Source organism: Xenopus laevis, chromosome 9_10S (genome assembly GCF_017654675.1).
Source record: "Xenopus laevis strain J_2021 chromosome 9_10S, Xenopus_laevis_v10.1, whole genome shotgun sequence".
Classification (NCBI taxonomy): domain Eukaryota; kingdom Metazoa; phylum Chordata; class Amphibia; order Anura; family Pipidae; genus Xenopus; species Xenopus laevis.
In genome coordinates, this window is record NC_054388.1 from 54,723,460 (window position 1) to 54,748,563 (window position 25,104).

General features: G+C 39.7%; 1 protein-coding gene across 4 annotated transcripts; it reads right to left on the bottom strand.

The window, feature by feature from the left end:
* Positions 1-754: 754 nt before the first annotated feature.
* Positions 755-20,174, bottom strand: plcd4.S (phospholipase C delta 4 S homeolog). 4 transcript variants are annotated; one of them, XM_041578712.1, is made up of 18 exons: positions 20,080-20,174; positions 15,542-15,699; positions 13,465-13,522; positions 10,752-10,807; positions 10,291-10,449; positions 8,882-9,110; positions 7,786-7,915; positions 7,301-7,532; positions 6,128-6,329; positions 5,818-5,962; positions 5,038-5,190; positions 4,296-4,451; positions 4,049-4,205; positions 3,550-3,666; positions 3,032-3,210; positions 2,796-2,931; positions 2,358-2,507; positions 755-1,361 (listed from the first exon to the last, which is right to left on the bottom strand). In XM_041578712.1, the coding sequence occupies exons 4-18, from the start codon at positions 10,771-10,773 to the stop codon at positions 1,252-1,254; spliced, it is 2,277 nt and encodes a 758-aa protein (XP_041434646.1). In that variant the 5' UTR covers positions 10,774-10,807; positions 13,465-13,522; positions 15,542-15,699; positions 20,080-20,174; the 3' UTR covers positions 755-1,251. The 4 variants fall into 4 exon arrangements, with proteins under 4 accessions (XP_041434646.1, XP_041434647.1, XP_041434648.1 ...); XM_041578713.1 differs by lacking the exon at positions 20,080-20,174 and adding an exon at positions 19,618-19,999; XM_041578714.1 differs by lacking the exons at positions 15,542-15,699; positions 20,080-20,174 and adding an exon at positions 13,609-14,005.
* Positions 20,175-25,104: the final 4,930 nt, after the last annotated feature.

Here is a 25,104-nt window from a genome sequence, read left to right on the forward strand (position 1 = left end):
ATCCCTTAGCTGTGTCGGAGGGTTGGCTTCATTGGGGTTTGCTGGGCTGGGGGCGGCTTTGGGGGCTTTTGGCTGCAAATATTTGGCATGCAGCATCTCTTCATTGATACAGACACATTCCTATGATTTTTATAGGAATGTGTCAGTATCGCTGCAATAGAATTATTTTGACAATACAGAAAGTGTCTGCTGACTAGCTTTTATTAGTTCACGAGCATTGTCCCTGCTAGACACTTTTTTTTTTTTTGCTTTGTTTGAGTACATGATCTTACTTATGTACACCTTATTAGAGGGGCATGATAACATGTATGTGAAATATTGTGACACTGCAGTTGGCAACCCTGCTCTGTGCAAACAGAGCAAGGTAGCCCCCTTCTGAAAATGTGCCCCAACTTCAATCTCCGTGGAGGGGTAAGGCTGCTTTTGCAACATGTCTGCATACTGCAACATCATTGGATTGTTCAGCTCTTACCTTCACTATCTTTTGGACGTGTCTTGAGCATGACAAGAATAAGGAATGGATTGTGGCCCCCTGCATGGCCCAAGGAATCACAATCCATTAGTTATTCAGAACAACCCCCATCTGATCCCAGTCTCACTGCACACTGAACTGCTCATATACTGTACTTATTGGAGGGCTGCAGTGGAAATCACAATTTTCTCACTCTTAAAAGAGGCCCAAGGAATCTCCCTCCATTGTGATGGGAAAGGCAAGGCCGTGTCTATGACTGAAAAATACATATTCCACAAAGCACACATTAAAATCTGTTCTTTATTGTTAGGACTGAAGCATATATGAACCATTGGGGCCTAGAGCCCACCTCTGTATACAGGAAGGAAAATCTATCAAACATTTGCAACTGGGAGTTCACAAGATGGCGGCAGCAAGAAACAGTCAGGTTTTGGTTATTGTGGCTAGGACAGTTTCTATGGAAGTAATTAGTTTTAATATTGACAGAAATATAACACTGCTTGGCCTTTCAGATGCAGTGCACAGAGCAGCATCTAGAACAGAATAGCACCGAAATATACAACTGTACAGTTTATACCATGTAAAAATAAATATATTTATAGTTATATATAAAGCACGATATAACTTGTCTGTGCTATGTAAATAAATAAATGATGATGATATATATGTATATATATTCCCCTTTCGGTAAGGAACGTGCAAATTGCATCAGAATAATCTGCAAAACAAAAAAAGAGTCAGGTATCTAATACTCAGATCCATTATTGGGAAGGTTCCATCTACGTGTCTTGCTCTGGTTGTGATGCATCTGCAACTCGAACGTGAACAAATAAAGAGGCAGGAGGAATCTTTGTGCCATCCCGCGAGAGGAGGTGGATATGGCGATATCCTGGGGGTTAAAAAAGAGAGATTAAAATGTAATTTGAGCACAGGGCTGTCCACCTGAAGGTCTGTGGGTTGAATGTGGCTTTTCAAGGGATTGTCTCAAGACCTCCATACAACTTCACTATGATAATTACCATTTTACTATAATATGGCCTTTGAACATGAATAACAATCAGAAATGTGCATCTGGACATACACCGGAAAAACATCGTTTGTCCAGGAAGTGGATCACCGTAGAAACCCATGACAACACGGACAGAACCACATACATAGCTCAATGTAGTTCTCGCTTCACAGAATATCTCAACCTTATTTATTAATATCTGGCAAATTTATGCTCAGAGCAGTTACATTACAAAAAAGGATTGAAGCATACAGGTCCCTGTTGGGAAGTGCAAGTCTTGTGTTTCTTGTACTGAGCTTCCAAATGGAATCTATGTCCCTCCATCCTTTTTGTTAAGGTGAGCACTTGTGCTTAATGGTTAATGTTAACAGTGTGTGTAAGAAAGGTTTTACTTTGTCCTTCTCATAGAGACCATCAATTTGGTCTTATATAAGGCCAATAAGATGCAGACTCAGTCAGGAATGGCCAGTTCTGCAACCCCTGTATGGTTAGTTTGTAAAATAAAAACTCCCTCTTGCCACTAAAACTGGTCTGCACAGGGATCACTACAACTGGAACCACCCACCTTGCTCGACTAGCTTCCCAAGTAAGACCAAGCCCCATCTTGTCACAATCATCTTAGGGAAAAGAGCTTCAGTAACTGGAAACATGGGTGCTTGGTAGCAACAATGAGGGATGAAGGGCAAACATTGCACAGCAGCCCATGGTCTTGTAACTGATTTTGACATACAAATCCCATTATCCCAGAGGATGAGAGGGCATCCTTGAAAACTGAAGGTAGACTTCATCTGAAAGGAGTTAAATTACTGTGGCATTGGTGACTTTTCATAAACTGATAGATAATGCTATGGCCACTTGGCCAACACAACCGCTTACCGGATTTGATGCTCTTGAACGGGAGAGTGTACTGTCCAACAAAGTCGTTTCTTGATGTTTTGTCATAATCTTCTACCACAAACCTAACAAGTGCCAGTTCAGGAACATGGATTTTGAAGTGCAGTGTCTCATACCACATTGGGTTAAACCCTGTGTACAGAAATGGAACAGACAGCTTAATAGGAAGACATCTATTCAAATGTTGGTAGGGTAAGGCCAGTGGGACCAGTGGCATAACAACAGGTCAAGCAGATCCTGCAACTGAAGGAAGACATGTCAGATAAAGACCTACAATCCTCCCAAGAGGCCCAAAAATATTTTTTATTGGGGGGGGGGGCTGGAGAAGTCACTCATGTTCCTCCCCTGGTACTAAAATTATTGATGTGCAAACATATTAAGCTTTGTTACCGCAGTGCAACCCAGTGCACATTCACATACCATTATTTTCTATATATTTTGTCTCCTGCTTTGTTTGGTCAACGGGAGCCCCAAAGATCTCCACTCTCACCAAAGGATCCACAATGGAACCTTCTTTTTTGTTTTCGACCTTGGGCAGTTGCTGGGCACTGATCACCTGTAAAGGCATCAAATGGGGTTGTTAAGAACTTTTAGTTACTAATGCTATTAAAGCTCTTAGCAGCCCACACCAGCCTCTGATCTAAGACAGTACTTACTAGTATGGAGAGATTGACAGGGGAATATCCTTCTGTGCCTTGTGGTTGATCTGGATTGAATGTAGTCTCCACATGTCTCATGAATGAAGGCTTCAGCACGTAACCACAGCAAGCGTTCTGACGGAAGAGGCCATCATTCAGATCCATCTCTACTCCAGCCGTCTGGAAGTTCAGTGCCGCTGAGTAGAACCACGAGAGAGGGACAGTTTTTGCCCTGTTTCATTGATCTACATATTATTGGGGTCATGAAGCAGGCCATCTCTCCATATAAAGGGTAATGGCACATTACAATCTCTGATACAAATATATATATACACTGATGTCAGATATATACTGTATATTTCTGTAATATGTACGTTCACCAATGCCAAAGAGGCCCCTTTCAGTCTGGGGGCCAGCAGCGACTGGATGTGTTGCCCCTTAGGCCTAGCCTTGGCAGATTTTTGCTATCATGAAATGTAAAGAACGCTTAATTTCCATTTCGCAATAGACCTTTGTCTGTGAGAGGGAAAACATACCCATCTGGCACCCGACATTCCACATATCTTGGGGGTTGTAATTGGAGGAATCTGTCCTCAGTCCCGTGGGGTAAACACGCATCAGCTGCCAGGCATTATGCTGGACAAAATCATTCCCTAGAGGAAGCATAAGATCCATATGCAATGAACATTGACTTTACTATTTCAGGCTTAATTTATTGCTCACATACCCCAAGGGGGTGAGCGATTCTGGCAAGCTAGGTGCAGAGCAGTCAGCCATGGACCACATCCACTTGCAAAGCAGTACCTGGACATTTACAGGATGCACTTAAGATAATTAGTTAAATTGAGAAACTTCTTAAAGATTATGCCATAAGCAGAAGTCAGTTTTTTTCTTACAGTTTTTTAAGCACTCTGTTTTTAGAGATAAAAACTTTGACTTGAGTAGTAGTTTGTGTTCAGGGCCTAGTTTGGCAAAAAATTAAAAAGAAGCGTGTTGATTTATAAAATTTTAATTTAGTGCTTAGAAGAACCCCACCTGGTTCTCTTACAAGCTTCCTAGCCTTGTACTCTGTGACTGATGACATCTCGTAAAGTGTGTAGTGGGATCTGGAATGTTGGAAGCTCACAAATGGCACGCTCTTACAGTAAATGACGCAGTCCGATAGCTCCTGAGAAAGGCGCTCTTTGGACTTCTAGAGGAGGGATAAAACAAACAATTAATTTGGATTATAAGTGTATTTGTTTGTGTTTATAGGTCATAGAAGGGAAATTCTGGGACATACTTTTGCCCTTTTTTTATCCTCATTTCTCTCCTCTTCCACCTCAACGTTCTCTTCCTCCTCTGACACCTCACCCAACGAATCATCAGGCTGCTCCTCCTGGCTGTCTTCCAATCGACCGACTTTCTTCCCCTTTAATAGGATCTTTCCTCGCAGCTCCTAGTTAAAACACATGTTCACACCTATATTCAGTGAGGCTCTACTCATTTTCAGGCCCACAATCTGGGACTGCATCACAAAAAGTGATACATAAGTAACTTAAGCTTCTGGCACAAATTTCCTGTTTTTGTCACTGGAAGTGACATCACGCACATGCACAGAACCCCAACTAAAGCCACATTCTGACATTACTGAAGTAGTCTGCACATGCACACATAGGATTTTTTTCTGCAATCTCGCAAAACTGTGCAAAATCGTCAGAAATTGTGGGAATGCATGTAAGTGACAGAAGACACAGCATAAATCTGGTAACTCCCGATAAAGTAGGGGGAGTTGATAGATCTGCAACAGGGGGGATGATCCTGTAACAGTATAAAATTTGCTAATATAACAAAAAAAAAACAAAATGTAAATTGCAAAAGTGTTCAGGTCAGCATTTTGAGCACTTTTACACTAATTCATGTGAGAGGGTGTAGTTACCCATTAATTGATAGCAGTAGTAGAATATGCCTTACTCAAACATGATGGTGTACCGCTGATTAGCATTATTTTCCCAAAAAACAGACCACAAAATATGTGTACGCACATCAGGAGATGGCAAACAGACAGGAATTCGACCATCTAGGGTGCTCGTGACAAGTTTATTTCCCAGAATGCTTTTCAGATGCTGAGCTATGACATCCTGTTGCTCTACCCCACAGTGATTCTCCAAGGACAAGATGACTGGGTAGTCGGATACCTGTGGAATGAAAAAGGTAAGGTTACCCAAGTCAATATTAGTGGAGTAACATTTTGCTGTCCTACTGCCAACTCCTTACAGCCATAGTAAGCTGCTCTTGCCTGAAATTATTGTTCCACCAGCTGCTGCTTTATTGTCTATGCCCACTGTGCAGCTAATGTAATATTTATTGGTCTTTTATATCACTTTTATTCTTTTTCTCCCTTTCAAAGGTTCCCAGAGCCTCTTGGCTGAGCAGGAGCAATGAGCCAAGAAACTGATCTCCCAGTAGTGACACTGCACTTTTAATAGAGTAACCCAGGTTCCACTCTCCGTTCCTTACAGCTTCAGCGACGTCATTTGTCCAGCAGCTAATGCTCAGAATATGTATAGCAAATGGCACACACTGGTATCCAGCAGAAAGCAGTGGTTTATAAAATCCCACTCATAACGAAAATGCACCCTGGCAGACACACACAGAGAAATGGCAGGCACAAGAATGGTGAATGTAGGCAGCCTCCTTATCGCTGTCTAGCAGCCTAAAGAGCAATAAACTTGTGACTAGTTGCTATGGGTTATTAGAGGACAATTGGACAGTGGCTCTAAACATATAAAAGTAACAGTAATGAGTGATAATCAGCAATTTACCCTGAAGGCATACTTGTCGATAGCTGAAATTACATCTTTGAAGAGGATTTTAGACGTGAAGGTGCGTCCATGATACACAACAGGTTCTCCATTAGGCCCATCCCAGGTGTCCACTTCCACACAACGACAGCCTCGTTTTAGTGCCCTGGGAAAATCAAAATAAGAGGATCTATTTCAGCCCAAGTTGGACATTTTAGAAGAGGAACATCAAGTTTCGCATGCCTACTCTAAAGACCTACTGATAGTTATTGGACAGAGGTCAAAGACAAAGTGCCCCATTGCATTATATGCCGAATAACAAGTCATGCACCTGATGTATCCCTCAATGCTACTCTGTCCTCGGATCTGGTCCTCCATCAGGTAGGTGTTGTGAGAAGATGAGATAAAGTAATGGCACAATGGCTGCGTCATATCCTGGCAGAGCTGCTCATGGGCCACGTTGAAGATGGATCCCTCAGGGGAGCACAGGTAAATGAGAAAGCCATCTATGCTCATAGCGTGAAGCTTCTTTGCTACAACACAAAGATCAATTTCATATTTAGTTATTTGTTGTGCTGCGATAATCAGTACTTCCTAACATCCATTCAAGTTTTTAATGGTTTTAAACTTATTTGTAAATGTAATTGCTATTGAAACAGTATCTGTCTGCTCTCTGGTTCTGACTCAAACAATGTAGCAGAGGTGAGTGCTTAAAGTTAACCTTAGAGGGGATTGGAAACAAAAGGAGAGAGAAAGAAGCTAATTAATTTTACAAATAAATGTTAAATTGAGGAATAACTTCTACCCGGTACATTAACCAGTAATGCTTTCTGGCTAAGGAACCCCTCAAGTTTGACTAAGTAAGACTAACACCAGGTTGCCCTACAACTTCTCTGGTAAGGAACATATCCTTGGTTTTATTTCCTTTGCATTTTCATTATGTATAATTAGGAAAGTACAACAACACGAAGGATAAAGGGAGAAAATACCCCCCTGATTATATAACAGTTTACAAGTAATTACATCACAATGATACTAAATAATTTACTACTCAATTGAAATAACAACCCACTGATCACGGCCCTTTTGTTTCAATACATGGATTAGTGGAGGTTGCCATATTGGATATACAGTAGCTTTCACTTTCCAAAGAAAAAGTATAGGGTAGGGATTACACAGAACAAAGGAGTCGGTGTACATTATGTAATGAAGGTATTTTCCCCTCAAAGGGTTGCTTAGCAACAGAGATTTCAACAAATGTCAGGTCATCACTGGGCTACTAATCCAACTGGGGGATTTTTGATTCTTATTTCCTTTATCCTAACAGTTATCATACAACTTGCAATCTGCACTGAAAGTAAAAGAACCCAAAAATATAGAATCTACAGCTCTGGCTCAGTAGGAATTGTGTCTCAGCACCATAGAGTCTATGATCTACTGCATTTATACATCTTCAGTCCCCTTAAACCACAATCTTCATTTGAACACCCAAACAGCACCTCACCAGTATCTGATGGCTCGTAATGCGCAATAAGGTCCATTGCTATCTCCTCTGTGATTTCCTCCTCTAGTTGGCCCTGCTGTAAAAAGTCCACAAACTCCAACAGGGTTAGCTTCTTTCCATCCTTGGAGAAGTCCTGAAATATCTTTAGCACCTCGTCACGCTGTGTCAGAGCTTTATAAAACAACACAAACTCCTCTCCTTCTAAGGTTCCTGACTCTGACTTATCTGCCATCTGCAAGAAGATCAAGAAAAAGCAAGCTAGAAAGGCATGTGAAAGAGTTTAGGTAGAGCAGGTCAAGTTCGGCACAATTGAAGAGAAGCCAAACAGATGACAGATGATTACAGTTTGGTTGAAATTTGACCACATGCAATCAATAAACTGTGAGCAGATTGTATTTCTTTGTCTAGAATTAAAGTGGTGGCACTAACTAACATAGGTATTCTCCCACCCCAGTTTGTTCCATAAATGTCTGCATAACACTGACCTGAAACAGACGGTAAGCATGATGCTCACTCATGTCAACATTCATCATCTTTAGCAGATCCTGGACTTCTTTGAAGTTCATTCTTCCATCTTTGTTCTTATCAGCCTTTTGGAACCAGTCACAGATCCACCTAGGAAGAATGTTAAGGAAACACCGGGAATATCTATATGTTTGTGTGTGTTGTGTAAGAAGAAGTAGAAGCAGTTTTTCATGTCTATGACGATTAAGGAGTCCATTAAGGTCTACCCACTGAGTCTACTTGCTGGTTATTTATGTAACAATTGTTGTCTTTCTCACTACGAATAGTGAGAAAGGCTATTTGTTAGACAGGCAGGGTAACATCTTAAGAGCAAAATCTAGTAGATGTGAAGGAAGAAACAAGAGGATCATTCTAGTGTTATAGTCAGAATCAAGATGGTTCACGTGAGTGCTTCCTAGGGTAGAATGAAAAGATTTTCATGATTCCAATTAGAAGAGAATAAAGAATAATTATTGTGTTTCGACCATCCCTCATCGGAAGATTATAGTGTTGGAAAAATATCTTTACTTTTAGCCCTATATCTTCCTAACTGAACTTCTAATGGGACACCGAGGCACAGTTTTATACCATTAAGTGCTATTAATTTTCAATGCTGACCCACTGAAATGTTTTTCAATCATCACCAAATACAAGATGTTCTCACCACAAATCACTGAAGTAGAAATCCATTCGGTTATGGCTTCTGTTCTCTCTTTAAATATTATATTCCTATGTGGCAGTCAGGCAAAGGGGTAATGTGGAACATTATGTGCCTTAATTGATCTACATGGCTTTAACTTTTTCAAAGAAGATGTGAATCAGTTAGAAACCACCTATGCAGCACTGGGCTGTCTTTTCTGTAATATTGTGCCAATATTATAAGAGATAAGACCATAGTTTGTGATTTTATTGTAAGAGGCATACAACGACAGTTTAGCTTCTTTTAGCCCATTTCCATATAACCTGGTTACTTGCCGGTTCCTACATCTCCAAAGTCATGGCACCCATATTAGGTACTGAATGTTTAATTTACACAAGCAAAGTGGATTGGTTTTTACTCAGGGCCTAAAAGGATACTGATCCAGTAAGTCTTTCTGGTCCATATTTGTCACTGTCTCTATCAGTTTCTCCAGGCCTTGAATCCAGCATTGAGCATCCTCTGGGGTGTTTGCCACCAAGTCGAGGTTCGCTCGACGCCCATGGAACACAATGGTAAAGCAGAGCTCAGGCTTGAACTCATCTGCGATGCTCTGCAGAACTTCTGACTGGTGCCCTTCCCTTACTGTCTCAATGTCACTGATGGAAACTAACAGAAGATGGAGGGATTAATGACATTCTTTTTTTAAAAAAGTGGCTACGATAGAAAGAGGAGAGAGAAACAAAAGTTTAAACAAGCAAAGAGAGCGATAAAACAGGCAAAGATGCAGAAATAGTATTAACTTCCTGTTTTTCAATTAATTTTGCTTGAAGTTAAAATCCAATAAAACAGCCGTGAGATGATAGATAATTAGATAGAAAATTAAATACATAGATCTGTAGATAGGTCCATATAGTGTAAGTTCTATCTTTCTGCAGACACCTATATACATATATATCTGTTTATCTATATCCCATTGAAGCATAAACTGTCAGTGCATCAATAGGGAGTGTATAATGGCAACTAAACTAAAGGGCAGCTCATTTGTACAGATCTCTATTAACAGACTGGGCTAGGGGAGAGGCATGTCTGGGTGTTCTGCCATAGGAAACCACAGGCCTCAGGAATAAGTCAATAAGACAAATAAGTGAGTGCAATTTTCTCCTGCCCCATCATCCATTAACTCCTATGGGGTCAAACCCTTCAGACACTCCCCTGGTTAATGGATTCATCTTCATGATGCAGAAATGCATTACAGGAACTGGGGAAACTCAGGGCCAACAACCGTAGCATTCTACCTCTAATTTGAAGCTGTGAGTTACCAAGTTGGTTGTGTAATACAGCAACTTTCAAGTCTCTCAGTTACTTGCACTGCTATTGAATGTCACAAGAAAATGGATTTCTGAGAAGTTCATGAATACTATAACCCCAAGTGGCATTATATGCCAGTTGTCTGGTCATGTACATTCATCAGGTAGAATAAGAGGGCTTATATAGACATCAAATTAAAGAGGAAGCTTATATAAATATCTATTTTTTAAATTATTTCCTGCCCTAAATAATTATAATAGTGATTGTGAGTCATTAGAGCCAAATGAAACCCCTGTATATTGAACTTTTCCTTATCTGTAAACCTGACAAACAGGCCACAGTTGGAGAATAATACAATTACAGAGATAGTTAGTGGGAAGTAGAAAGAATAAAAACAAAATAATGTGCACTGGCTGTACCTTCTCTTAATATCATAAAGGTATCATTAGGTTATGCAGTAAGAAAATGTTATTATATTATGAGAAAAGCCTCATTCGTACTGATATTGCTATAATCACCTCCCAAATATGCTACTCACAAGTGGACTTTGTGTTCCCAGTTTTCTTTGAGTTGTACCAGATGGTCATGCAGTCCTCTTGCAATTTAAAATATCTCTGTTTCTTCCAGCTGCGGGATTTTACTTTTCTCATTAGGGACCCAGCCTGCATGAGCTGAAGGTTCTCATCCAGCTGTAGGCCTGACAGTGGCAGAGATATATAAGTCAGAAGGAGAAAACCAAGAGAACATAAAGAAAACCAAGAGAAGTAATAATGAAAATACTTTCCTGATGTAAACAAATTAAGCCAAGCAACGTGGCAACTGACTCTCATACATATAAATACAAACAAGATTGGGAAGGCTTTTGCTCTTATAGAGATTAACAAAGTTTATAAACAAATCAACATTGACTTTACTTTCCCTTTGTGTAGAAATGGTCCACAGAGCCCTCTTGTGACATTATTCTAATGAAGCAATTCTAAACGTGAGTAGAGTACTTACGGGCAGAGCACGGGGATGTCATGGTGCTGTTTTCATGCCCTTAATTGTGATGGCACCTGCAGAAGAAGAAGAAGTCATTGTTGTACAAATTGACGCCTAATGCAACACATGCAGCTCCTTGTTCCCCAGCTACAGTTGCCTGTGTGTAACATCCCTGTTGCTTTAGTTGTAATGTTGACAGTGGGAAGTTAATATCAGTGGCTATACGTTGTTTCAGAGGGACAGAAGCAATAGAAAAGGAGGAGTGGTATGTCTGTCTGTTAGGCAGGATTTACAAGCTTATATAAAGGAGGAGGTTATGTTAGAAAATGAGGGGGCAGAAGTATTATGGGTTGAGTTCTTCACCAATTCTAAAGAGTCCAGCAAATTAATTGTAGGTGTATGCTATAGACCCCCTAATGTAAGTGAGTAGGAGAAGGCTAAACTCCTGATGCAAATAGAAAAGGCTACTAGTTTAGGTAAAGTAATGATAATGGGGGATTTTAATTTACCAGATATTGACTGGAGCAACCGTACTGCCAGATCAGTTCATGGGAACATGTTTATAAACTTGTTGCATGACAATTTCATGGCATAGGTTATTGAGGAGCCAAACAGAAAAAATGATATTCTGGATCTAGTGATCTCAAATGACCCAGAACTTATAGCAAATGTGCAAGTCATTGAACCCCTGGGTAATAGTGACCATAATGTTATATCTTTTAATGTCTGGTGAAAAAAACAAATATACACTGGGGCAACAAGAACCATGAATTTCAGAAAAGCTAATTCTAGTCTCTTGAGGGCTGCCCTTCAGAGCATTGATTGGGGCATCAAGTTTTCAGTTAAAAACACAGAACAGAAATGGTTGTCATTTAAAATGATATAAAATCATTACTGTTCTCAATTTATTCCCTTAAGGAGTAAATGTAGAAGCTCTAAGAATCACCCTATGTGGCTTAATATAGAAGTAAAGAAGTTAATAGGAAAAAAGAGAAAGGCATTTAAAAATTTATAAGTCTGTTGGGACAGAAGCTGCATTTAATGAATATAAACAGTGTAATAAATGTAAATCAGTAATCCAGAAGGCAAAGATGGGAAATGAAGAGTACATTGCGGCTGGCACTAAAACTAATCCCAAAAAGTTTTTTTAAGTATATTAATAGTAAAAAAAAGCAGGTTGAGAGTGTCGCTCCTTTAAATAATGGTACCAGTATGGTTGTAATAGATACAGAAAAGGCAAATGTGCTAAATCAGTTCTTTTCTTCAGTGTATAAAATAGAGGAGTCTGAGTTCCCAGGCTCACTTCATAGCTGCACTGATGGCTCAGCTCAATCTAGTCAATGGCTGACTGGGGATATGACTCAAAGCTTTAATAAAATTAATGTAAACCTGGCTAAAACCTGCTTCTCACTAAACATGCTCCACCCTATTCCATGTCATAATTTTGTTTGAAAATGTCACATGGTATAACCGAATCAGTAAAGGCACAACACACTAAGTAGAACATTTCATGTCACTCACTGGCCAGTTTATATGAGCTTAGTATAGCCAAATGGTTAAATATAAAGAATACCTAGACAGAAGCAGCACTTCAGCTTATTTTTTTTTTTTAACGACTGTTTAAATGTATTACATGGTATAGCTAAACTGGGCAGTGGGAAAAAGGTAGAGGTTACAGAATAAAGCATAAGGGAAGGGCAATATCTATCCTGGCATAATTTTATGGTGTCTCTCCTTGAGTAAAGACAAGGGGTCTGTTCCTGCTGAATGCATAGTCTTGCAAATATTTTTGGTACCTCTCTATACAGAGCTAGAGTATTCCATTGCCTGCCTTCTTGACAAGCCACACCTTGGAATTAATCAATCAAAGCTCATTGGCTGCTAAGCCATGCACCCTTCTGGTTTCTAAATATAACATTACATGTGGGAGAGACAAGGAGAATTGTCATCCAACAAACAATTGGATACTATGGAAGACTGATAGGCGATTGATGAAACCCTTAAGAGAGGCTAGAGAAGATAAATGAAGAGGAATATAGTTTATCCAGTACATGGTAACCACCTTGAAAAAAAAGCTCATTTACACTTACATTTGAGAAGGTTGAAAATTGCTCTACCACACAGATGGAGCCAACAATATTTTTTTTACTTATAACTGAAAGAGAGCAGAGCACTCAAATGCAGATTAACTGCTTGTGATTATTTATTAATCATGCTGCTTTACACGACATGTTTCGGGCAAGTGGTGCCCTTTCTCAAGTGTAAAAATACAGGTACACAGTGAACCTTTTAAACACACCCCTCACAACCATGTGATCTTCAACATCCAATCCTGGATAATATAGATAAGATAAAAAGGTAAAAATCTAAAAAATTTTAGAAAACTTTTCCAATGTCTTTTAGTGATCGCTTATTGGATTAATGTCCAATCCTGTTCAAAAGTGCTGTTCCGTGCAATGTTGCCAGTAGAATGATACATTAATATCTAATGTGCAAAATTCAAGAATACAGTTACAAAGTGTCCAGTGTGCACATGCCATTCAATAAATACAAAATAAGATACATTCAGCATGAAATCAACACCTGTTAAAAATACAAATACATAGTATCAAAAACTGGTAGTACTCTCTTTTTTAATTAATTCTACCAACACTTTACCTTTAAAATCTTTAAAATCTAATAGAAAACCACTTGAGGTTTTAACAAGTTACTTAGAACTATAGATTCTTACCCTATTTCTGCCGTTAATGTAGCATTTTTGTTTCCTTTATATTTTCTAGTTTCAAGGTCTGCAAAGTAAAAGGTTCCATTAAGTAAGTTTACAAATACGGTTTCAAACTCCGAGAATCATTTAAACCATCTGGATGAAGTGTACCTAGTTTTTTGATCCATCTCCCTTCAATCTGCAACAGTCTATTAATCCTATTATTTCCTCGCCTATCTACAGCCGCTTCCTCAAGGACGCACCAGCGTAGTTGCATCGGGTTATGTTTGCAAATAAAAAAATGTTTAGAGATAGAGGTTGTCTGTGTGTTTTCTTTGAAGTTTTTAATGTTCCTTTTGTGCTCTTGAATTCTTGTTTTTACTTCCCTTGAGGTTTGACCTACATAACCTAAGCCACAAGGACATTTAAGCAGGTAGACCACGTGAGTAGATTTACACGTAGCATATACGTTTAGGTTAACCTCATGTCCCTTTCTGGGGTGATTGATCTTAGAGCCCTTTATTATAGATGTGCAACAATTACAGCTCAAACAGGGATAGGTCCCTTTCTTTTCCTTGCCGTGAAATACAGATTTCTTCTGGCGTGTATCTGATGGGCAAAGTATATCTTTAAGACTACGACCCCTTTTATAGCAAAAACGAGGCTGCTCATTAAATAAATGGCCAAATTGTCTATCTGCTTGTACTAATGGCCAGTATTTTTTAATGATTTTCTCCATTTTGTTACTGTTAGAATTAAATGTGGAGACAAAAGTTTCTGATCACTACATTCTTTCTTTTTATGACATAGTAATTGATTACGAGGAATGGTATCTACTTCTTTCATGGCATTATTTATAATTTCTGAATCATATCCTCTTTCTTTAAAGCATTTAGTTAGACCTATTTTTTGCTTCATTATATTTCTCTATACGTGAAGTTATTCGTTTTGCTCGAATAAATTGTCCTTTAGGAATTGCTTTTTTAACTTTTGGACTGTGAAAGCTGCGTACATGTAACATATTATTCTTATCCACGCTCTTCCTATATAGGTCAGTGTTTGTTATACCATTAATTAAGCTTATTTTCACATCCAAGAAATTTATTTCAGAATAAGAATATTCATATGTAAACTTAATTGTTCTATGGCTCTCATTTGCTTCATCTTTCATTTTTTTAAGCAATTCTATAGGGCCTGTCCACATTAGTAAGATGTCATCGACAAATCTAAAATAGGCCAAGATATTGACAAAAGGGCTCTTTTTTAAGAAATGTTTTTTTCTCCAAGTGATTGACGAATAAATTTGCCTAAGAGGGAGCTACCATAGCTCCCATTGACGTCCCTTGCGTTTGCCAATAAAAAGTATCTTCAAATGAAAAATAATTTTTCGTAAGTACCATATTCAGACAGTCCATAATAAAATAGACTTTTGAATTGGGCAAATTAGTGTCCAACAACACTTCCTCTATACATTCCAATCCTTGATGTATATAGACTCTGAATGTCAATTCCACATAGGACAGTTTCTGGTTGGAGAATCCACATATCACTTAATTTACAGAGTAGGTCAGTTCTATCTTTGAGACATACATTTATTCTTAACATATCTTCCTGTAAGAATGAGTCTACAAATATTGATAACGGCTCCAGTACTGACCCTATACCTGAGACGATCGGTCGTCCTGGAGGATTAATAAGCGTCTTATGTACTTTAAGTAATAACTACAGTACTGGAACCCTTGGATAATTTGTAGTCAAAAATTCTCTCTCTGTATAAATATTTTTTTTTACATCATACACCACACATGGCATGATCAGTGAAGCACAGTTGGGGAAATGAGCAGCATTCATTTCAATGCACAAAATAGGGTGTTAATGTTCTATCTCTATAGGGTTGCATGGTGGGACATAAGATGTCTAGTTAGAGTTTACTCCATCTGTAGGAAAGAACGTCTTTGTATGTTGGAGTTCTTTGAGTTACAAGTAACCAGGAGCTTTTGTAATTAGCACGGGTTGGCCCACATTCAGGCCTATTAGTGTTGAGTCTTATCGCTAAGTGGCAGCCTCCAACCCTTTACTTTCTACAGAAAACACAAGAGCTGACCTGCACAGAAAGGGGAGCTGGCTGTCTCCCAGGTCTCAGGATTCTACCCAGATCACATGTCTGCCTCTCTAATAACTCTGGCTGTTAATGAGTTTTCTGCATCAGCTCCATCTTTACGTGCCATTTAATTAGGATGGGTCCGGGTGTAGAGCAGTTTCCTAGGGAGAAGGGGAACACTATTGTTAGTGACTGTTGCTGGCACAGCCGTGAATCCACAATGTTTTATATATGAAGTTTCCCAAACAAAATGAATGTAGGGAATCACTGGCTCCTGCACTCATTGAGCTGCTATCCAGTTACACCGTAACACAGTAAGGGCTGCTGGAAAAAAGACTTTGTTTTGGCCGTAGCGCTGTGTGATGCCAAAATCTTAATGAATACAAAAAGCTTTGTGCATTTTGGAGAGGTCTTTCCTCACCCCAAGGTCTGAATGAATTATTCCTATAAACATTGGAGCAGAAACTGCCAATCAAAGCACTAAATTAACAAACAAATCACTGCACCCAATCCCCACCCACAACCCCTTTATCATACAATTACTGCACCCCAACTTCACCCACAGCCCCTTCATGTGATCACTGCACATCTAACCCTACCCACATACCTTCTTTCATATAATCACTGCATAAAACACACCCATAACCTGTCCTTCATATAATCACTGCACTCATTCCCCACCTACAACCCCTTCATCAAACAATTACTGCACCCATACTTCAACTACTGCATATAACACACCCACAGCCCCCTTCATATTATTGCTACAACTCTACCCTACCTGCAGTGTGTAAGCTAGTGTAAGCCTTTATTGGCCGCACAACATCCCTTATTTCATATAATCATTGCGTACACACCTGCAGTACCTCTTTAATATAATCATTCCACATACAACCCAACCACAAACACTACTTTATATAATCACTGTATATACATTATATGCCTATCTGCAGCCTCTCCATCATATAATTACTGTATATACACCTGCAGCACCTCTTCTAATCATTGCACATATAGCCCACTCACAGCCTCTCCTTCATATTATTATTCCGCATATACCACCACTTAAAGCTCCTTCTTCAAGTAATCACTAAATATATACTGTATACCTACCCTCCCTTATATAATCACTGCACATATACTGTACTTCCATCCACTGTCCCTCCTTCATATAATTACCACACATATGACCCCATCCAGCGCCTGTGGGTTTTTGTTTGTTTTTTACAAATACAATAATGTAATCAAGTAAGGATGCCTTTGAGAATGAAGCATGGGATGCTGTCATGCTTTTAATAATAATAATAATAATAATAATAATAACAATGCTGAGTGCATTCATAATGAGAAAATATTTAAATACTACCCTCCAGATTGTCTTGACATACAGTATTCTACTGAGAGCTAGAGAACCACCACATGTAACTCTCAGTCCTAAAAAATAATTCAGGTGAAGGTTTGAATATTTGCAAGTTAGGTCAAACAAGAGAAACCTCTGCCTGCTGATCTGAAAGCACATGCCTACAACATGTTATTTGCTGAATGCATGTGCATTACTTACTTTGATGTTACTCTCTCTTGACACTTTCACTCTGCTGAAACATAAACACATGCCATTCTCCCTCTTGGCACTTATGCATGTGCTGTTCCCCTTCTGACACTCACACATGTGCTAAGTTCCTATGCTTTCCTGAAACGGTAAAACCCACTTCCTTACTGGCACTCAGTACATACTGGCACTCACTCATGGCCTTACTCTCTCCTTTATCTTATGCCTTACTCTTGATCATGTCTTACTCTCTCTGGAACTTATTTATGGGCCTTACTCTTTACTTACACTCCCTCATGTGCTTTAAATGCTCTCTCATGACATCTGCTTATGTGTTTTCAGCCTCACCCAAGTTGTGCCTTATGTCACTGGGGCACCATACCCCACTGGTGACATAATTTACCTGGTCACAGGTTATTCAGTAAGGCATTAGGGCGATTTCATAAAAATAAATAAATAAATAAACTAAACTATGCAGTAATCTCCCATAGGCAAGGAAAAGTAAGAAGTACCAGTTTTTTTAATGTTTTAAAATTAATGCCACCAGCTTGGAGGAAAATTGTGTTTTCAGATGAAGGTAACTACTGAAATAAAACAAACACTATTAAACATACAAACTATACTTAAAGCAGGTGCATATATTGCCTTTTTTGTAGGGAGGTCATGTTCAATACTGGACAGACTCAGCTAATCTAATAGTTTGGTTGTGAGAGTCCCTTAGACACTGTGAACAAACAAAGATGGGTGGTGACATTTAGCAGGGTTAGTGACGGACGAATCTAACCCGTGGGAGATATACAGTAGAAGAAGATGCCCAGGTGGGAGATGTATGATGTCTGTAGTACCAAAGGGCATGGAAGATGCTTTATGTTGGATATTACCTACTATAACCATCTAGCCATTTTCTAAAAAAAAAATACTTTAAAATGCAGTAAAAAATTCTAATGCCAGGTGCTAGACAGTGGTGTAACTAGAACTGGACCGGCAGACACTGTTGTTCTATTCCAAGAATCCGATCTAAGCCCTGAAAAACGTCACCACCTTTAATATGCTGCCTTCCACCTCTCTCCCACTAATGTAACACTGCCAAAATATACTCCAACGGGCCAAAATCTAGTCCAATGTGTATAATTATAGAATAGAGTGACTGCAGGGCTGACCAACACATGAGAAGTATCTTTAGTATAACATACCTCACACATCAAACACAGCTGAGCTCTTTTTCTAAATGCCCCTCCATTTCATTGCAAGCAATGGAGTTGCATAGTAATTAGTTTTCTGCTCTTCAGATCTGCCAAAGTGCACCCAATGCCAGATTCTGCCAGTTGGACAGCCGTGATCAAGACACCATCACACATATTTTATAACAAACCTCCACCCACTAACGTTATACATCCTTGTCTTCCATGCAAAATGTGTGCTTTAGAGCTTGAACTACAGTATCTGCTGTTTGTCAGACAATGACTGAACAGGTCCTTAGGGGTTTAAACGTTGACATACAGTATATAGATGACCCTAGCTACAAATGTTTCCTGCTTATAACTATCCTACTGTCTGTTAATTGCTTTCTACAGACAGTAGGATCTTATACTTTATAAAGGGGAATAACAAAACTCTCCTCGTGTGAGTGTAAACCCATTACAGATATACCCATTAGTGGGGGATAGTCATCATAGAGTGAAATCAGTGATTACCAGTCCACTAGAGTGAAATTCCACCACTCTATTCATTTCTATATTCATATCATATTTATCAAAGGGTGAACTTTCATTTTCACCCATTTATAAACACTCTTTTAAAACGCCCATAGTAATGAATGGAGAGTGGTGGAATTTCACTCTAGTGGACTGTGGCGATGTCAAACATTACTCTTTGATTAATGCCCCGATCATTTAAATGTACGATTTGTCCATCAACTAAAAAGACCATTTCAGGCGATAATGCCAGGAAAATTGAGGATAGCTGCCTGCTTGGCCCTGCAAACATAGATAGATTGCACTGGGACCGGTAAAAATTTTTTAACCTGGCTGATCAATTTTCTGACAGATGACCAACGAAAAATCATAAGATGTACAATCGTTCAATTCCCACTAGCTTTGTGATAATTTGACAGATTGGTCGGATTTCGCTAAAATCGGTCTTTCACCAAAGAAAAATCTTTGCGTCTATGGGGACCTTTAGTGTGTCCATTTATATCTCTCTACAGGTCTACACCCAGTCACCTTCCATTATGTCCTGTAGGACTGTTATCCAGACTTCTGGGAAATTATTCTGAATCAGCATACAGGGAGGAGACGCTGCACTGAAATAACAGGCTGCAGAGTGGGTGTGACGCTCTGTACACAAGCAATCCAAGGGACAAACACAGTGAATGATAAAAGCTCTGGGTAGATTTAAAGTAATTTAAGCAATTAAAATGCACAAGAGTCAAAAGAGCAGTATATATATGTATATATATATATATATATATATATATATATATATATATATATATATATATATATATATATATATATATATATATTAGTACCTTAGTGCAACACTGTTGGCGGCTGGATAGTAATAAATTAAGTGTAAAGAGGTTTGGGCAGCTCTTCGGCTCTCCAGGTGCTTTACACCAGACCCCAATTGAAGTTCAGCATAGTCTAGAGAGCTGTAGAGTAAAAAGTAAATGCCCCAGCCCAAACAATCTCAACTTATATTAGCGTCTAACCCTCTTATATACTGTATTAATCTCCCCCTGGGGCTCTACAGAAATCTCTTTCTTATCCCCCCGTAACCCAGTTAGCAAAGACAGACACCCTCCCTGTCAGGATCAAGAACATGTGGGACTCAGTCCCTAAAAATACATGGGTAGGCAGGGCTGAAAACAGGAGACACAAACCATAAGGGCTAAGGGGACACGGAGAAGGAAGGATAGAGTTTAGCATTTGAGTATTCAGCATAAAGTGTTGTATCGCATAAACAGTTAAATGAGCCATAGGAACCCTACCTGCCCCAGGAACATCCTCTCCCTCCCAGCCAAGGGGCAGCTCAGTATTGAAGCAATGTTCATCTGTAGCAGCCTCCTGTCAGAGTGTGTGGCCGAAGCCAGAGGCATCATTATTATCTGTTACGTCCAAGCCCTACCCCTTCCTTGGCTGCTCAATTAAAGACTCACTCTCCTGGTGGTGTGGATGTCACCCTCCCTCTCTTTCATGCAGACAGTCTGTCTCTAGATGGGCTGATCTCACTGGCTGATGGCACTATGGGGCATATTTATCAATGGGTGAAGCAACATTTCACCAGAGAAGACCTATTTTTTTTTAGAGTTGACCAAGAATGGCAAACTATTGACTCTCCCTTTAATACATTTCTCCCTTTGTAAGAAATAAACAGGCTCACCCCAACAATCAATGACTGCAGTTACTGTAAATTGGTTCCAGGACACTTGCGATATTTTCTACCCAGACATTCACTGCAGGGGCGATCCTGGCCCCTCCGCCGAATGAGGCAGCAGCAGTTGCTGCTGCCCCCCTCCCCCGTAAATTCGCTCTTAAAGTACCAGGAGCAGCATTTTTGCCGCCCCTGCTACCTAGTGGCATATGCTTTATATATAGGGAATCATGCATACCCTACTTTCAGTTACTGTATTAGGATATTAGAAGTCACTGAGGAGTTCTGTGACCATATAAAGGCACAAGGCTGCAGGCTGAGTTATACAGGGATCTCCGAGTATCATTCATGTATTATAAAGGATATTGTACCCCTTACTGTAAATTATATGGCTATTACAAGTCACTGAGGAGTTCTGTGCTCACATAAAGACACAAGACTGTAGGCTGAGTTATACAGGGAACTTTGAGTATCACTCATGTTCATGTATTATAAGGGAAAATGTACCTCCTACTGTAAATAATAAGGATATTAGAAGTCACCAAGGAGTTCTATAACCATATAAAGGTGCAAAGTGTATGTTATACAGGGAAAATTGAGAATCACCTTGCTTTGAATAACAGCTGGAAGAGTGCTGCCAGGTTATACCTTGTGTCATACATAACTGAGAAGTTTTCTGGTTGGTTGGCCTCCAACACTGTAAAAGTGGCCATACACTGAGAGATCTGCTCGTTTCGCGATGTCGCCAAACAAGTGGATCTCTCCCTGATATGCCCACCTTGAGTTGGGCGATATCGTGCTGATCCGATCGTGGGCACTAAGGCCCAATGAACGGATCATAACGAAGGGTATTGGGTGGTCGGATCGCGGGACCAAATCAACGAACAGATGTGGCCAAGATCCGACAGGATTTTAAGATATCTGCAGACTCGGTATGGCCACCTTAAGCTTTTCTTTCCCATACAAGATGAGAAGAATTAGTGATTAAAAATAAATTAAATTCAGTGGCGTAACTACCGGGGGAGCAGGGGGTGCGATTGGGCCAGGGCCCGCACCCCCTCAGGGCCCCCCGGCAGCTCGCGCACCACTGTGTTTTAAAGTAAATGCGGCTGTAAATGCAGCCGTTTCCGGGTGTACGGAGGGGTGCGGGGCCCGGCTGCACATCCCGCGCCAGGGCCCGCCCCCCTCTAGTTACGCTGCTGATTATATTGACAACTATTAACACTAAAAAAGACTGGATTTACACTGGGGGGGGGGTTCCTGGTTTTCCCATTCCATTAGTGCATTACAGCATGACTGCAGATTTGTGAAAGCACTTGCCCCTAACATAATTGCAGCACCAGCAGCATCAATAATTTAAATTGCAGACATACACATGCAGCTCAGAAGGACAAGCAAATTTGTAGATACATAGGTAAGGGGGCTGTTAAGGTCTGGACATCAAGTAGAACTGACTGCTCATATAGAGTTGCACAGGGACAAGAAAAATAGAATTTACAATAGGCTAAAGTAGAGTTGTGCTGTAAAATGACAGCACTCTGCGTCACCTAACTCATCAGTTGGGCCCTCAGTTGCCTATATAGAAAATATAGCCCTGCATGTGCTTTATGCACTGGCACAGCTTGGAAAGTATTGCTGAAATAAGTATTACAAATAGCCACATTTTACTAACGTTTTTGCAATTAATACAGTAGCTGTTTCTGAAAGAACCTGTTAATGAATATAAATAATTTTACATGAGCTATTAACAGTTTTGGTTTTAACATTAGCTAAAAAAATATTCCAGAACAGAACCATTGTACAGCTGCCAAGGTCTTCCCGGGAGGATTTTCTGCTTTGTACGTCGAGGGGTGGGGGCCCTCAGGGTTCCTCAAAGGGGGGGTCCCTCAGGGTGCCAAAAAACGTAATCTACTACTTCTGCTTTCCATAGCATTACATTTAAACTTTAAAAACCATAGACAATTTTAATTAATGTATATTGGAACATTATGACCTTACACTAAAACTGGCCTTGCTTCTGTACAAAGATTTACTTGATGGAACAAGTAAAGTAAAACGATCTTTGGCAATTGGCTGATGGTTTGATGTAATTCCATCAGATATTTATGCAATCATATATTATGGACGCATTTAGTAACATATAGTAGTAGGGCAAAAATATGCAGTTATGTAACTAGCGCTTGTAGGGCCCGGGTGCAGGACATGCAGCCAGGCCCCCTGCCCCCCCCCTCGACGCGATCTTCTTTACATGCCCATGCATGAGGCTCCGACGGGCCCCTGATGGGGTATGGGTCCTGGTCCAATCATATCTATGTAGAAAATTAGCCGAACAACACAAGCTAGTATAGCGGGGATCTCCCCTGCACGTTTATTAGGTCAAGTGATGTAACGTTTCGGGGGCGTGCCCCTTCATCAGACATGTCTGATGAAGGGGCACGCCCCCGAAACGTTACATCACTTGACCTAATAAACGTGCAGGGGAGATCCCCGCTATACTAGCTTGTGTTGTTCGGCTAATTTTCTACATAGATACGATTGGGAGAGGTGCCGACCCCTCCAGCCAACACCGGGCTTCGACTATCAGGAGAGACTCTGGGGAAATTAGGTAATTATATTCGCTTCCTGGTCCAATCACACACCCCGCATTTAAGGGGCCCCAATAGGTAACATTGGCTTATCCTGGATTGCTAACCTTGTGCACATATAGTAACTAAATTGCTGTTTATTAGATTTACTGTGCATGCTGCCTCTATCTTTAGCACTGAGAGATGTTTGTGAATCTCTATATTTGTTATCAATATGTGTTATTCTTCTCTGACAGCTCCCCGGACATGGTTCCCTCTCTATTGTGATATATAAGTTTGTACTGGAATTACACTTACAAATACTTTTAAAACTATTGAGGATTTAAGAGTTAACCTATACAGATCAGGGATAATGAACCCCCTACTGTAAATTATAAAAATATTAGAAGTCCTGCAGAGTTCTGTGACAATATAAAGACACAAGGCTGCAGTCTGAGTTATCCAGGGAACCGAGTATCACTCATGTATTATAAGGGATAATGTACCCCCTACTGTAAATCATAAGGATATTACAAGTCACTGAAGTTCTGTGGCCATATATAGGCACAGGACTATACAGGCTATACAGATCAGAGGGATAATGTACCCCACTATGTATCCACTAAATTATATAACAGCAATTTCACTTCAAAATATTATAAGAGGCACATTATTTCTAATTATACACAATATACAGTGAGCCACACAGAACCGAAACAGAAATGCTACCGTAAATTATATGGATGTACTGTACAGATTAATCCTCCTAGTTCTACATTAAAGCACAAAAACCTTTGTCTTTTTTATTTTAAGAAATAAATTGTCTATGGTGTTTAATAGCTGTACTATATATATTCTTGTCTTTACTGCATCCACAGCAAGGATTATCATCTTGATTGCATTCTGAAATTCCAGATTATAGGGAGTAGGAATCTGTGGTTTGATTTCATTAAGATAAAAGCCTGACCAGCACAGATTAATCAGGTCAAGGAAGAAACGAATGAACCGGCTGCAAATGGAATGAGCCAGGAATTATATTTAATCTGGAGGCTGGTTGGATGAAAATTGACCTGGCTTAACTGGAGGGGATCATGAGAAACAAAACCGAATTTATTTTAATATTTAGTATCATGCAAAATAAACGGGCGGGGTGAGTTAGTTACATTATCTAGAACATTTAAAGGGAAAGTGCCTTAGGGCAGCACAAGTTCTGTTGAAATATAAAAGCTATTTTTATACAGCGAAACCTTAATTTTACATCCCCCATTTTATATTGTTTTTGTGGTCCCACCTATATATTTTGCATAATATATTGCCCTGATTTTCCATTTTTCTCCATTTTTTCCTGGTCCACTGAAGTAAAATGGGTGTTCTACTGTATTGCTAAATAATGATGCGCAAATCTGTCCTGGTTACCTCCCCAAAAATTTGAGAAACGTCAAAAGAAGTCACAAAAATGCATTTAAGTCAAGAGGCATTATTTAAACTGCACAACATTTTTTTTTTACTATTCAGTATAGTCTATGGGTGTTTTTTCTCTGCAAAACGAGACAAAATATTTCACTCATCCCTACTGCTAAACAGTGCAATCAAATCAAAGTTCACTTATAAAGATTATGCCCACCTCTTTAGGGATCATGTGCAAAATTTGTGCACAGTGCAATAAAGACTCTTTTTGAATTGTTGCAGGTGGTTGTGCCATGTTTTTGAGCTCAGAGTCCGTCTGCTTCCCCCACAAAGACAACACTCACTGCATGAGGGGGCGGCACAAACTCTTTCTTTTGTAGAAGCCTGAGACAAAGGGAGCAATAAGAAGAGTGAGTTGCTGTTTGTACAATGACAGGTTAGACATTCCTTCAATAATAAATATATTTCCCCCTATAAATTATTGTACCTTCCTACCTGCGTTTCAGAGGCCCTCTCTTGTTTAATCCCAGCCCTGTTTACAGCGTGTTACATTCTGCAAACATAAAAGAACATTTAATAAGGAGAAACAATAGAGACTCCAGTAATTCATGAAAAGTAGGAAAGAAACGTCCCTTGCTTCCTCCTCTGAGGATGTCACTGCAAACCACCAA

What these genes read in the sequence shown, in the direction of transcription:
- plcd4.S (XM_041578712.1), bottom strand. Translation starts at nt 10,773, where the DNA reads ATGACATCCCCGTGCTCTGCCC. An exon ending in TGGGAACACAAAGTCCACTT is followed by an intron (nt 9,111 to 10,290) that starts GTGAGTAGCATA and finishes ATCTTCTGTTAG; the next exon opens with TTTCCATCAGTGACATTGAG. An exon ending in GAAGCTTGTAAGAGAACCAG is followed by an intron (nt 3,667 to 4,048) that starts GTGGGGTTCTTC and finishes TGCTTCCTCTAG; the next exon opens with GGAATGATTTTGTCCAGCAT.